Source organism: Nesoenas mayeri (assembly GCF_963082525.1).
Source record: "Nesoenas mayeri genome assembly, chromosome: 2".
Lineage (NCBI taxonomy): Eukaryota > Metazoa > Chordata > Aves > Columbiformes > Columbidae > Nesoenas > Nesoenas mayeri.
In genome coordinates, this window is record NC_137543.1 from 161,635,755 (window position 1) to 161,651,520 (window position 15,766).

General features: G+C 44.2%; 1 protein-coding gene across 1 annotated transcript in view; it reads right to left on the bottom strand.

Moving 5' to 3' along the window:
- The window catches only part of WNT3A (Wnt family member 3A), a gene marked incomplete at its 3' end in the record, with an annotated part of 93,294 nt that overhangs the window by 32,565 nt on the left and 44,963 nt on the right, over positions 1-15,766 (bottom strand). Inside the window, exon 2 of the mRNA XM_080339149.1 lies at positions 9,312-9,553. Coding sequence (XP_080195275.1) covers positions 9,312-9,553 — 242 coding nt within the window. The remainder of the gene's footprint in view (positions 1-9,311; positions 9,554-15,766) is intronic.

A 15,766-nucleotide genomic window follows, 5' to 3' on the forward strand; every position in this document is an offset into this window, starting at 1 on the left:
AGGACGGTGAACCTCATCTCCAGAGACATCCCAAAGTGGTGCTTAAGGGTGAAACCCACCATGTCCTCCTTCCCACCCCAGATGAAGGCGACCAAGCCTCCGCCATCCCCATTTCCCTCCCTGGCTCCCGTCCATGCGTGTGTATGTGTTTGTGCCACCCCATTGTGCGCCGAGGGCCCATTTGGGGCTGGGATTCTCCTGGGACAAAGGGATGCTAATCAGCTCCCTCTACTGTTGCCTTTTGTCTAGGACTAGCTCCCACGCTTGGACTTGGCACTCTGGGATGCGGCAGAGGGAGCTCCTTGTTGCAACCAGCCTGAGCCCAGTTGGGGAATGCGATGTACCCAGCAGGGAAAGGGGAGGAAAGGGAGGGGAGCGGAGGAAGGAAATAAATCTATAACTCTGCTCAGCCCCACTCCCTGCCAACCCGTTGCATTGTGCATGCTGCCCGAGGCAGAAGTTTCCAGTGCCTCCCGCCACCGGGAGAGAGACACCACCGGTTTTGTAGCCACAGGCTGTCTTGTTCCTTCTTCCCTCCCTGATCCCCCGTCTAACGTTTTAGTCGCCAGAAAAAAAAAACAAAACAGAAAAAAAAAATCTCCATGTCAGGGCTGACAGATGAGAGTTGGTGCAGTGGGAGGGAGCAGAGGGAGCATAGAAAGCAAACAGGATCAGCTCCTGGCATTGCTGCCATTTCCTTTTCACCATCGCCGCTCTGCCGGGTTTGCAGCCCGTGCCTGGGTGTTGGCTGCTTACTGCTGTTTACATGGGCTGTGTCATTTCCAGAGAACTGTACAGATGCACAAGAGTCAGATCTTTATCCTGGGATCACTTTTTGAGGTGGAGAGGTGATGAGATCAGGGTCTCTTGCTAAAAAGCCTAGGTCACACTTCAGACCACCAAACCCAGGCCATGTGCAGCCTCCAGTTGACTCACCTGGCTGCATGGAGGATGGAGAGGCAAATACAGCCAGATGTGATGCTAACCATAATCTTCTGACTGCTATCCCACTGTACCAGAGGACTGCCCTTACTTTCCCAAGTAGCAAGGGGTAGGACAAGAGTAAATGGCCTCAAGTTGCACCAGGGGAGAGTTAGATTGGATATTGGGAAAAATTTCTTCCCAAAAAGAGTTGCCAGGCATTGGAACAGGCTGCCCAGGGCGGTGGTGGAGTCACCATCACTGGAGGGGTTTAAAAGACACATAGATGAGATTCTCAGGGATGTGGGTTAGTGCCAGTGTGGGGTTAGTGGCTGGACTCAATGATCTTGAGGATCTCTTCCAACTCAAATGATTCTATAATTCTGTGATTCTGTGACTATAACCTGGCCCTAGCAGCAGCCCCACCAGTAAGAGAAGGAGCTCCTCTACCACCTCACTGGTGTCCTGTTCCCAAAGATAAGGGACTAACACCTCGGCGAGTTTCCTCAGCATCTCTGTTTGCTGCCATCACAATTTTGCTCTTGCCAAGGCCCCGTGAATGCTGCTAATCTCCCAGTACTGATATGGGCTACAAACCAGAGACGTGTCTACGGCTCATCTAGATCTCCCCAAAGTGCATTTCCTTGCTGATACTGCTGCCGAGACTGAATTACCTACATGAAAAACAGCTCAGAAATGCTGCGACAGTGAATATGGGCTGTTCTGTACCTGTGGGCTGGAATGTGGACTCAGGCAGCACAGTGATGTACAGGCACTTATGTCTCATCACTGGCTCTGAGATCAGTTCACATTGACACTAAATACAACCAATGCTTCTGTCTTGAGCCAGGATCTGCCAGTCTTCTTCCCAGCAGCACTGGCAAATCTCTGGCCTACAGTATATATGCATCTTGACGGCTGAGCGGAGCTTGCATACTCACATTTTCAATCCTGATCCTTCCAGTTTCCTTCCCCATAGTTACAGGGTAGAGTTTGTAGATCTCCGTTGTTGATACCAGGGCAGCTGCCCAAATTGCCATTAGCGGAGAGGTAGACGGGGTGTGGTTGGAAATCAGATCCTCTTGGGAAGAGTTTCATGAGAGAGCAGAGAGTACCTCCTACATGTAACTAACCTCCTGGATGGATTAGTATCTTGTGGCTTTCTGCTCATGCCTTACTTTATTGCAGAAGTGGAGAAGTCTGATCTAGAGCAAGGAAAAGGGGGGGGGGGAAGCATTTGGCACAGAGACAACTGAGATGCCAGAATGCCATCAGGAAAAATATGACGAGGTCTGCTAATCATCTTAATTTTAAATCATGCAAGACATTATGAGATGGTATTATGCCTGAAATAACAAGGGACTGCCTGGATTCAGTGGTCCAGGAGATCCTTTTCAGTGCCATGTTCTTGCTTTAGTTAAATGGTCTCTCCAACAGAAGCTGGATTTCAGGACAGGTTTCTAACAGAAGAAAGATGAGGGGTGGGTATATTTGCCCCCAAAATGGGCCTCTGAGCAGTGGACATGGAAGTTTGAGCCTGTAGCCCTAGGCTCCCTCTATAGTCAATGGAGAGAAATAAACATCTTGGTATGATTCATGTTATCCTGAGATAGGTGTCTAAGATAGGTCAGATGAATTGCTCTCTGGAGATGCCGATTACTCTCCACTGACTGCAAAGGGAGCCTGGGGTGACTAGCTCAGACTTCGACATCTAACTTTGGTAGATGAGATCAGGCCTATCAGAGAGCCTAGGGAGCAGTATTGTTACAACACAGCAAGAAAAAAAATAGGGAGAAGACTTGTGTCTCCAAGGTATTATAACTGAATTTAAAAGTCTTGTTCCACTCTTGCTAAACCCAGAGAAAAAAAACTCACGTGGATTTTGCTAGACACAAGATGACGTTTCTCATCCACGGTAGCAACAGAGACAAAAGAGTCAGCCCATGAACACAGCTACATTTTGGATTTCTTGAGACAGACAAGACATGAAGTTTATCCCTAAAATGTCTAGACTCCAAAATAAACATAGCTGCAAAATAGGACTAGTCCGAAACAAGCCTAGCTGCAAAGGTAACAGTGGCCAGCATCCCGTATGAAACTGGATGTGACTTGAATCGCACATCTCTCATGAGCTAGACAAATGCCTGAGCTGCCCTTCATGTGGTCCCAGGGAGCGGGAGTCTTCTCATCAAGAGCCGGTCTCCCTGGATTCCCTCAGTGATTGATGGAGAGATGTAGAAAATTCAGGGTGTGAATAATTTAATACTAACTGTCTAGAATAAAGCAGAGGAATCATCGCCCAGAGGACCCCAGCATCAAATGGAACTCCCTTGACCTGTCTCACTGTCTGACATAATGGACCCAGACTTTTGCTGAGCTACTGCTCTTCTGCAGGCCTCCATTTTAACTTTTTATGAAGTAAGAGTAGCAAAGAAGATGCTTTGTTCTATAAGAGTTATTCTGAACCTAGAAAAGGAAAATATAGTGGCCAGTTTTCAACAGCAGAGTGGTGTTCCATTAGAAATGAAGAGGTTGGTGAAAGGAGACATAGATAGGTTGTCTAACTCCTGGTGTCAAGGCAAGATGTCTTTTGAGAAGAGATGCCATAGCCAAATTCATATTTTGGTTTCATTCCAGAAGTCTTTAGGGGAAATTCTACCGTCTGCATCATGCAAGAAGTCTGCTTGGATAATCTGAGAGACCTAGCAGGCTGTAAACGTGCAGTGTGTTCTCTACTGTGGGAAGGATGAAAGCATTTGAGATCCAGAGACCTCATATCTCTCTACCAATAACACACTATTATTGCTGTCCCTTTCCATTGACAAGTGCCCTTCAAAGAGATTATTTGGTATAATTTTCTGAGGGACATTCTACTTTGTCTATAATATTGTGTCATCTACAGGAACATCAGGAGTGAAGATAATAGTAATTCATGGTCTCCCTGGATAATATGACAGGGAGATATATACCACCCCATTGCATCCCATCCCATCCCATCCCATCCCATCCCATCCCATCCCATCCCATCCCATTCCATCCCATCCACCTTGATTAGAACTAGAAGTTCTGGAAACCAAGACATCTACACAGTTTAATAATGAAGCAATCAAGTGGTTTTCAATACTCCCTATTTCATTCCATGCTCATCCTGGTAACTGCACAGACAAGAGCTGTATGAAAACGAACATCCCTTTGCTGGACAGGAACAGGGTTAACCCAGGGGGACACGGACAGTGGTCACTATGCAGCTTTTGTCACTCTTGTCATTTGCCTTCTAGCAGGGTCGACAACCAACAATTGTTTCCGGAATGAACTTATGCCTCCCAGCCTCTGCATCACCCATTAGGCTCTCATTTGTCCAGTGGGCAATTTGATATATGTCCTCAGAGGACACATCCGACGGGCGCGGACACTCGACAAAGCAACGGGACACTCGCGCACCCGCCCTGGCTCGTTCAAACCCCCTCGCAAACTCCCCGACTTATAAAAAGGGACGGTGGTGGCTTCCCAAGGTCGCACGAGTGTTAAACTCTAATAAACAAGCCCCGTCGGCAAAAGCTGAAAGAATCTGAGCCCTCTCCAACAAAGCATTTAATCCAGTTTGGCATCACCTTTGACATTATTAGGGATCGCAGTGACCCTAATCCAATCAGATTGATTAACTAAAGCAGAGACCCCATAAGCTGACCCCCCTCTGGCCTCTGCTATTTAGTCCTGGCCAAACAGTGGGAGAGACGTGCCGTGTTTACACCACAATGGGTCCGCGCTGAGAACCTGTTTCATTACAGAGCGACTTAAACTCCCATTACTCCATCAATGTATCATTCTTCAATAGTTCATTAAAAGCTGCTCCTCCACAATAACTATTAACCATTTCTCAGTCCAGCTGGCAGGTTTAAAGCCCCAGCCAGTCTTTAGCAGAAGGAGGTAGGAGTGAGTGAAAGAAATAGATAGACAAGGGCTCCCTTTTAAAATCCCTTTTAAAATTTAAACGAACTGGGGGCTTAAATAGTTTGAGGTAATTTACTTTTATTGAATGGGGGGGGAGGAGAGGGAGGAAACTTTTATTTTGACTTAATTATGTGCTGAGGTCCTTTAAAGAGAAAGGGCCATGATAAGCTTGTATTGTATTGCTTCTCTTGAGGTCAGTTCATATTTCTGCCCAGAAGAGTTTCAAAGAGAGCTCGCGTGGTGTTGAGAGACTAGAAAATGCCCCACAACTTAAAACATGCACAGCATCTTCAGTCCATAAATGTTAAAAACAGGGTGAAGGACACAGTTTCCAGTAAATAGCACTTGAGATGGAAAATGCCCATTAGGTTGGAGAGTTCATTTTCTGCTGCTAGTGATGGTATGTCCTTCTACTACATCCTCCAAAGTTTTATCCTGTATATTTTTAAAGGCAACTCATAAATCTTCCCTTGTCCTTGGAAAACTGAAAGATGTGGCAACTGCCTTAAAAACTGTCAAACCTCTAAGGTAAATGACTGGTCATGAGTTGTGGTTAAGGTGATCACTTAAGGTCTTGTAGCTATGGCCATATTCTGCTCCACTGCTTCACGCAATACAGGTGCAGTGACCATATCAGTCCCAATGAAACAAGTGAGAAGAAATTTTTTCCTCTAGAAGTTACTGCCTTAAAAAAGTTCAAGTGACGTGTTCTGTCCTCTGTCCAGTAATTGAGATTTGAACCTCTGAGAAATTACATTAACTGTAGTCTCTAATATATGACTGGTAGAGAAGTAAGTAGGTTTAGAGAGGGGGGAAAAGATCAGGCTCAATTATTTTGCTATATATGTATCCTGTTCTTCACACTCCCAATAGTTTAGGTTACCTGAGCCACCTATTTCCCAGCCCTTAGCAAGACAGACCCAACAGTGGCATCTATCTGAATGTTTCTCCATGGAGCTGCACATATGCTTATACGCTCCCAAGACACAAAGGAGGAGGCAAACTCTCTTCCAACAGCCCGGTAGAAATTTCACCTCCTGTTAATGCCTGTATCATTCCCCATGCAGGTAACACAACACAGCGAGGAAGGGGACTCTGTTCTTTTCAAATAAGAAACATTTATTCCACAGCCAAGGACAGGCAAAACTGAGTAATTGAATAGCTGGATGGGATGGGGACTTATGAAGAGCTAGAGGGACATAGGGTCAATGCTGTCAAGGGTTGACCCCAAATAGCAGCAGATATGGTTCTCCTGAACATCACCATTCCCTTGTAGCTGGGCTCATGAATATAATCACTGTTTAATATGTGATTCATTAGGCCTGGCTATGGAAATGTAGAAAACAAAAAACAAAAACAAACAAAACCCCCCAAAAAACAGAACCAAAATCATAAGTATAGTTGTTGCTAAAACATGTGGGATATCTTTCCTTAAACAGGCTGATGGAGAAAAAAAGCGTCTGGTTTTAGATGAGATATCAGAATATGGCTCTTAATGGGACCAAAGTCTGGTGACAGTTTGGCACCGCTGAATCACAGCTCAAGCCTGGCCCTGAATTAGTAATGAGATAACAGAGCAGCAAGGGCAGCCCAGACACTGAGGCAGCCTCGGTGAGATTTGGGCCTAGAAAGTATTTCCTGAAGGCATAAAATCAGTCCTTTTCAGTGAAAGAATTTCAGATAGTCTTGTAAGGCAAAAGAGAGTTGCTTTAGTGACTATTCTGGTTTGTGCTGAAGGAGGATGAGGTTCTTATCGACTCAGATGAGAAGCTGCAGTTAGATCTTGAAGTAACTTAAAATTCAAGCTGCAAAGTTTTGCTTGCTTGCTTGCTTGCTTTCTCTCCTTTTCTCCATCTCTCTTTCTGGGTAGGAACTCAAATATGTTCCTACCCTGGGGGATCTGCCGCACAAGAATGTGACTGAGCTGTTTTTTTTTCTCCCCCCCTCCTGCTGTAGGTGAAGCAAAACTGAAGGGTGGTTTGATTCTCCCTCAAGGAACAACATTCTTCAGTTATGAAATCGTCCCAGCCTTCTTTCCCTCCCTGAGCCCAGCTACTGAAATCCTGCATTCTCAAGCAGGTACAAACCCTTTGTGTGGAGAATGTTGTGAGATAAGAGAGTTTTGGGGGCATTGGGATCGGGGCTCCTTCGGTCACCGAGGAGGTGAGGATCATTTTCCTCCTGTACAGGGTGTAATTGCTATAGGAGATTTGGAACTTCTAACCTGAGAGCATCTGTTGTAAAATGCTGACCCAGGTTTCCCAGATTGGTGGTGGATGCCCCATCCCTGGAGACATCCCAGGCCAGGCTGGACGGGGCTCTGAGCAACCTGAGCTGGTGAAGATGTCCCTGCTCATGGCAGGGGTGGCACTGGATGAGCTTTGAAGGTCCCTTTCAACCCAAACTATTCTGTGATTCGATGTCTCCTTGCGGACATCCAGCCTTGTGATGAGGTCAAGGTATTGGGTTATCTGGTTCACTTACTGCCTGTGCTCAGTGAATGATCTTGGGCAAGTCATGTTGAGCTTGTGTCTGCGAGAAAAATATTCAGCTTGGCTGTGCTGGCCTAGTTCAACTGCTGTAGACACCCTAGAGTGATGTACCCAGAATGAGTGTTTTAATTGTATACAGAATATTGTGGTATGATACTTTGATATGGGCTTAAGTGCACCATGCTGTAGATCTTACAAATGTAATTATTTTGGGATGATCTCTCACCACTAAGCCTGAATAGTGACACCAGCATGAATATAGTGTCTTGGCTCCCCAGCTCTAATGGGGTAACCCCATCAGCTGAAACCACCTGTTCTCCTTCTGGATTCTGGCTGGTGGAGGCCCCACCATGATACAAATCAAGGCTTTTCTCTCCCTTGGCTGCTGCATTTTTCAAAATTCATCCAAGAAGTAATGCCCAAGTCTCCTCTGAGTAACAAAAACACCCCTATCTCCAGATGGCAAGCACTGGGAGAATGAGCCTCAAGGTGAGTGTAGATCACCTATATATGTTGGGTCAGGACATTCCCTGAAACTATCTCAGGTGCTTCCTAATCTCCTCCTACAAGCTCAAATGATGATACCCCACTATTCCAGGCAAAGTCATTCCGACTCTCAGACTGTCAGGAACCTGCAACTATTTTCCTTCTGTGAAACAAAAAGAAGGAAGGAAGGAAGGAAGGAAGGAAGGAAGGAAGGAAGGAAGGAAGGAAGGAAGGAAAAGAATATAAAAGAAAGAGAGGATATCCAAGCCTTTTCTGCTGGTGCTGTCCTAAGAGAAAGCAGACACGTTCTTCCACAGATCTGGACAGGGCACCTGGACTCACCACCTGGGCAGGATTCAAATGCAAAACCAGTCTGCCCCTTGGATGAACCCCTTGGTGCTAAAGGGAAAGGCAGAGCTTGACCCAGACTTACTGAGACCAGCAAAAGCAGGCTGGACTTTAAAAGGCATACTGTGATGGCAAAAAAGGATAAAACACTTCTTATGGGCTAAAATAGGCTCAGACTAATTTACAGGGGAAAAGACCAGATACTCAGACTACGCCAAGTGCTTAAATCCCACTGCATTCAACAACTTAGGGGAAAACATTTCTAAAAGCCCCCACTTATATCAATGACTGCAGTGTTAGAATTAGTTGCCTGAATTAGCATCCTGTGTGAATTCGCCACATTCGTAACCAATGAAAGCAGAACCATTAATTGATGGTGATTTCCTCAGACCTTTGATCTTCATTTTATCCTATTGTGGTATCAAAACTGATAGTATCTGATAAGTCCAGCCAACAGCCCATCAATTCACCTCCACAATTATTGAGAGAGCTGAAAATGCAGCATGAAATTCCGTGGGCTCAGAAAAGGAGCCAGACAACCAGCTTGACCACTGAAAACACAATAATCCTTTGTGTTCCTCGCAAGGGGCATAGGATCATAGGATAATTCGTGGGATGGGCTCTGAGAGGTCTCTAGTCCAACCTCCTGCTCCAAGCAGGGTCAGAGATGACCCCACTCTCTACGCACTCAGAAATGGGGCACTTCTTGGTTCTATGCATCACCTGTACCCTCTCAGTAGAGCTTTGGGGTTGAAATAGTTGTTACCTATGACTGGATGCTGTTTGTACAATGGAGATGGTGGATAACCACCCTCCTTGCATAGGGGCGGTACACACTTACTAGCTATCCCCATGAGAAAGCTTAATAATCCTCTTTTCTCTACAAAAGACCCTCTGAGTCAAGTTGAAACTACTTGGATGAGGTCCTGGGTCAACAAAACTTTCCCTACCTTTGTCACACGTCTCCTTTATCAAGACAAAGTCCTGTCTCCAGCAGCCCATTCTACATGACGCTTTATCACAAGCAAATGAGTTCACAGTAGATTTCTCAAGATCTCTGCTGCCTCTCCACCATGGATGCTGCTGTCACCAAACCCATAGCACTGCACTCACCTTTATCTAGCACAGGCCCAAAAATGGCTAAGCTGTCATTGACGGTCGTGCAGTTCCACCTCCTCCCTCGAAACTGGTGTTGGCATTCTTGGATCCCAATCTTTACGCCTTCTGCCACGCTGGGCATGATCTCCACATAGTTCCGACAGAAGCGTAGCTGCTTGGGTACAAGTCCTGGGATGCTCCCGCAGAGGATGGGCTGAGTCCCCAGGGAGGAATACTGGTGACCAATTGCCAAGGACCTGGGAGAAAAGAAACACAAGGAAAAAGAGATGCTGTCAGTCTGGCTTTCACCTTTGTACTTCGTTCACAAGAATGGGGACAGAAAATCAACATCTTCGGTTCCTCTGGATTCCCCTCTCCAGAAAACATCCTTTCCGCAGTCATCCCTCCCCAAAACAACATCAGCTCTCCTGAGTTCCCTACTGGCCCAACAAGGCAAGCAACTCTGCCTTTAATATCTTCTCGTTTCTTCATCCTCTCAAAACCTTAATCCATCATTGAGCTGCTTCTTCCCAAAGAGGCTCAGCTCATACAGCTAGTTTGCTTTGCAACCAGAGGGTCAAACCCACATTTCTTTCTTTGAAAACCAAGCACGCTTGTAAGAGAAAAGGTAAGTTTTATAGGAAGTTTCAGCAGCTGATGAATCCCAGGAATTAGAGAGTCAAAAGCACTTTCAGAACTACACAAAGTAATAACACCAACAGTAGACTAAACCGTACTCCAAGTATTTGGAAGGGGAACAATAAAAAATTGATAGACATCACACAATTCAACAGCATGCCTTATACATTTAAATTTTTCCAGGTAACTTCTGTGCACTGAAACTGACACTAAAGTCTCAAGTAGTTTGGGCCTCGAGAACTTAAAAAAATCCAATTCTGAGCTAAATGCTGCAGAAGTGCTACAAAAACACACCACCCCATGATGCTTTCATAAGCAGTTATATTTCCTGTGCTGTAGAGGAAAGGGGATGGAAACATAGCCCTGCTGGAATAGAAAAAACCTAGGGAAAAACACTCCTATGGCTTAATATGGGTCCTACATCAATGCTATTCCCCTGTGTGAAAAACTGCACTCATGTTACTAGAAATACTTGTGCATAGGTTCATACAAGTTTGGAACCAGGACTGGCATATTGGTAACTTCCTTGAAAGTGTGGTCTAGAAAAGATTTTCTACTCTTTAGCAAAGCATTTCCACACCTAATTAATCCAGATGTGTGCTCTGCAAAGCTGAATACTAGGGCTTTCTAATCTGGCTCAAATGCTCTAAAAATAAGTTATTAAAATGGCTGCCAGCGTCCTTGTGGTTATTAGTTTAACACATTTTCACTTTACTTTCACACCAGTTTCAATTTGGGAATTTTCAAAAGTAGAGCTGTATTTTCACAAAACAATGCCGGCTTTGCTGTGCTGTCACAGGATATGGAGAGCCTGCTTTGATCATCAATCTATACGTTGGTTAAAGCGAGAAGAGTGAAATTAAAACAAAACAAAACAAACAAAACAAAAGCTAAAAGAACAATAACAAAAAACACCACAAAAATAAAAAACAACAACAAAAAATCAACAAAACTTGAGTGCAAATTCTGTGCTCAGCCAATTGGAAGTCTGTTGAAAGGAGCGTCCATGAACCATTAGGTTGGTTGAAGCCTTAGAGACAAACAAGTCAGCTGTGCAGAGAGATCAGCAGATATGTAGCTAATTATATAGATTTTTAAAGTGTTTTTACTAGTGTTTCTAATAATAACCTTGATTACTAAAACTGAAGGGATTTTTGGAGTATAATTTCTTTTTCTTCTAATTAAATCTCTAGATTGACTTTTCTGCTCAGAATTAATGACAAACAGAAACCTGCCTGGGCAGTGTGTACTCCTGTTTACATTCATTTTTGCTATGTGATCGTCTTTGGGCTAGGATAAAAACTGTTTTAAAATGTCTGTCCTTTTTATCAGACAAGGCTACTTGCAGTCAATTATGTCCCTTCCTGGTGGGTACCTGGTCAAGAGGGGACAGAAGTGAAAAGAGTTGGACATTCAGATGAGCAGGTACCAAGGTATTTTAGGCTGAACTCAGTGGCTTTACTAAGTATGCATAGACTAGGCTTTACATATCAGTCCTTTCTAGGCAAATGAGGCACAGGGACATCCAAATGACTCTGGTAGGAGTCCAGAACCAAGGCAATCAGCTCAGCCAAAAATGTGCCCTGTCCCTGAGTAAATGAAATTTAGGTGGGCAGGATAGGAGTTATCTGGGAAAGCAAAGGATTTTCAGCTGATTTCCTAAACTTAGATGCCTCCTTTCCACCTCAGCTCCACCTTTGGGGTATCAATCTCACTTAACATTAGAGGACAACTGACCCTACTCTGGGGAGGGCAGATGAGAGAAATAGCATGAAGTTCCTCTTTTTCACGGTATTAAAAGAGGGAGGAATGCAGCTCACATTGACCAGGAACTGTGTTCATCTCATCCACATTCTGATGTCTGCAACATGGACATCTCCAGCTGATCTACTCACCCCAGCCTGCTTTTGTAATCAGCCAGTGGAGAGAAACAGGCACTTCAAGGTACGATTCATCCTCTCTATTTTAGATGTCTACTTTGGGGTGAAGTGAATCATGGCATTGCCTCCATTGACTGTATTGGCTAGACTATCAAGACAGCCTGTCTCTTTGGTTGACTGGTTAAGTGGGATATGTCTGCACTGCAAAAGTCTCCAGATGAATCATGCTATGATATCTAACAACTGGGATGGCTAAATTCCTGGAAAAAGTCCCACCCAGGAAAGCAAAGTGCTGTGTTGAAGGACATGCAAAGAGGTCAGCTGTAGGAAGGAGGCAAGTTCCTGCAGGAGCCCACAGGAGAAGACCGAGGAAAGGACATGGTTAATTTGTTTTCCCTATCCAAGTGGCTTGATGTGTGTTCGCTTGAGTTTAAGATTAATTCAGGGAACAACCAGTGGCAGAAAAGCATCTGTGAAATGGAGCCCATGCCAAGCCAAAGAGTGTTTGCTCTGTGTATGATTTGTTTCATTGCTAAGTTATATAAAAATGCTGGATCACAGTTTCTGGACTAAACACAGCTCCTAAAACACTCTTTTAGGCTTCAGAAGACTTGAGTGTGTTGCCTCTGTGACCTTGTTGGGAACGCAGAGTCTTTGGGTACCACATCTCCAAATCTCAACCTATTCAGCCGCCTGAGTACTGGGATCTAGGAGGTATTCACAGATGCCAGATTCAGGCTTGGGAGCTGGATGATCTCTATAAACAATAGGGAGAGATAGATGCCTTCACTGAAGCCTCCAGAGAAGAGCACCAAGTTGCTCTGACTCATCCTTCAGTCATTGAGTATACAGAGAGTCCAGGATGTAGCCACCTTGCAGTGTCTAAAGTTACCTTTAATGGAAACATCTGTAGAGTTTGTTCCAACAACTAGAGTCACCAACATCCTTCCCAAAACTTTCAAAAGTGCCCTGTTCAGTTCCCGCTGAGGACAAAGTATCCACTGAGACTGAATCAACCTGCTACAGGGTCCATCCATAATGTTGTGAAGCCAGGAGGACTTTCTTGAGCTATTTTAATAGGACCTGGATTAAGTTTTAGGATTCAAGTCTCGTAAACTTTAATTTATGTGAACCACCAAACTCATTCCTGTCTCTGTGTTTTTTGGTGGTTACTACAGTGGTAGAACAAAAACATCGGTCATAGGAAGAGAAGCTTATAGGTTGATGCCCTCAACTGTTCGTTTCCGTTGCTGGGAAGATCATCTAAGATAAAAAAAATAAAAACATGTAGAAATACTTTTAATTGCTTTTCTCACTGCTCCCTTCTCAATACAGTAGGGAAACAGTCACACCTTGCTTTGATGTTACAGTCTGGAAAGTTTATATCTGCAAAAGACAATCTCCAGCAAGAGTCATGTTCTCAAGGCGTCATCAGGTGCTGAGGCAGTGTAATGCAAATTTGGCATTTCATGGAGGAGTGCGTAGTCACTTGACTTTCAGCTGAAGGTACAGGGTGGAATCTCAAAACATGTCTCCATGAACAGCATCTCTGCCATTAAACACCTCTAAGTACTTCTTCCTAGCTCCCTTGAAGACTCTGGAGTGTGATAACTTATATCACACCACTCTCTTTTGGTCTCTGCTTTGCTTCCAGCTTCTGGGTATAAATGCTTTCTCTCTCTTTCTAAAGTCAATTTATCTTAAGGAGGACCAAGTTATTTCAGCATCCTGTCATTTTTATTGATCATGAGGTATGAACCTTAAAAACTTTCCTCCTCTTCCCCCAAAAAAACAACAACAACCCAAAACCTTTAGAAAAGATTGGGAAAGTTTATAAAGATCAGAATCTTATTTCAGTGTTACTCAACCTGCTAGTAGCTCCCATCATTCATTTTTCCACACTGTTTCCTATGATTAAACCTGCCTTTTGCATTTTTCCACTCTCCTACCATCTGCTTCTAAACTGTCTTCTGCATGTGGGTAATTTGGAAAATGTGGTGTTGAGAAATGGGCCACGTGTCATCTATTGTGGTCTAACCAGGAATAATCTTCAAGTTTCTTAAGCATCAACACTTCCTGGATGTATTGACACCAACCTCTTATTTTCCACTGGACAATTAATGAAACACTCAAGTTCACAAACACACTCATCCCCAGAACAGGTACTGCTCAAATCTGAACCAAAGGAAAGGGTCAAAGAGCTGGTTTTTTTCAGACCAATTAGCTTTTTCTTCCCATTATCTTGGGAGGAGCCATGAAAACACTATTCTGTATGTCCACAGCCAAAGTTCTTGGCTTATCTTTAAGCCTTGCATGCCCTGAAGTGTTTAATTCTACCTTCAGTGAGCATTTTTCTTTGCCAACACACCTAGAGAGCTCTTCATTTCCCTTATCTCGATCTATCTGCTCCTTCAGCAGAGCCATTGTAAATACGTACCTGGCCACCTTCTTAATAAATTACGTGTACCTTCCCTTTTGGAATGGACACCCAGCCAGTTTATGAGGAAGAAATATGCAGGAAATATATGCTCATAGCTTTTTCAGAAAATGAGAAGGCTTCAGTTCTGGATGACCTTGCTGTACAGCACAACTCTACTGACTTTTCAAGGTCCCTACCTGCTCAGTATGGCTGTCAAAAGTCCTTGACACATCAGTAGCAGTATGTAGAGGCGTGTACAACTGCCTGTTTCTTCCTGAATTCAATTATTCTTGAACTCTGTAGGAGCTTTATTTTGCTGTTCATCTTGGAGAGGCCTTTTGCTGGCTCCAAGTGCTGCCAAGAGCTTCCTCAGCAGACATCCTTCTGGGATTCCGACCCAGGTGAAATAACTGCATTTATTAATGCTGTACAGAAAGAGTGTAACTTGTCTAATGAGCTGGTATAAGACCCAAAGAGCACTTAAGTCTCCATTGAATATTGAGAACTGAACAACGGTAGTAACTTTTGTCTCATATAGATGCAAGTTGGCAGCCAGTCCTGGTGCAGAAGTTAAGTCAAAGGATGTTCATCTGCTTGTAATAGAGGGAATTTGTGTTGGCTTGAAGATACCCTAGGTTTTCTTGCATGGGATCCCCTAATCGGAGGATTTCACACATCCTCCAAATCCTTTCTCATAATCTGTTCAGGTCTCCATTGTTTCATTGTCTTTTCCTTTCTCACCCTTTTTCTCTGCCCCTTAATGGTGCCACATCTAACTCTTTGAAGATGAATCTCAGCCACACTATGAAGAAGGGGACAAAACGTGCAAAGCTGTCTGTCTAAAAAGGTGAACACTCAGAAAGCACCCTTGGTATTACGAGACAAAGATACTGAAAAATGTTGCTTGAGAAGTATTTATAGGTCCTGCCAAGCTATAAGGAAAACCCAGCAAGGATTGTTTCACATCTCCTCGTACCAGACCAGAAGGGCTCACAGGGAAGCTGCTTGCATGCGGCGAGTAGGCAGACCTTAGACCATCCTACAGTATTAGAATTAGGCCATCTGAGGTACCCTACCCACAATCCCCCATGGACTGCTAAGGTTGACAAGCATGAACTTCACGTATTTGATGCTGCCTAAAAACTCCTGAACATCTAAACCAGAGCTAGGGACCAGGTATAGGAGATGTAGTTGAGTTAGTGTGTCTTCTTTTACATTTCTATAGCATCCATCAGCTCCCAGGCTTTACGAAACTCTTCTGTAGAACTGAACCACCAGCCCAGAGGCTGGGTGGGTGGGTGGGCAGAAACATTAATAAATCTGCATTCGTTTAATGGTACTCTTTTTCACAGAAAAACACCACTATTCTAGCATATGCAAAGATTATTTTTCTGTTTTGCTAAGAAAATGAAAATAAAACATGAAGAAATTTTAGAATGGAAAGAAAAGGACACTTGCCAACCCCCATCATTTTAAATGGAAAAGGGTAATTCCACTAACTAATGGCCCCCCTGGATGGAAGTTATTTTCTT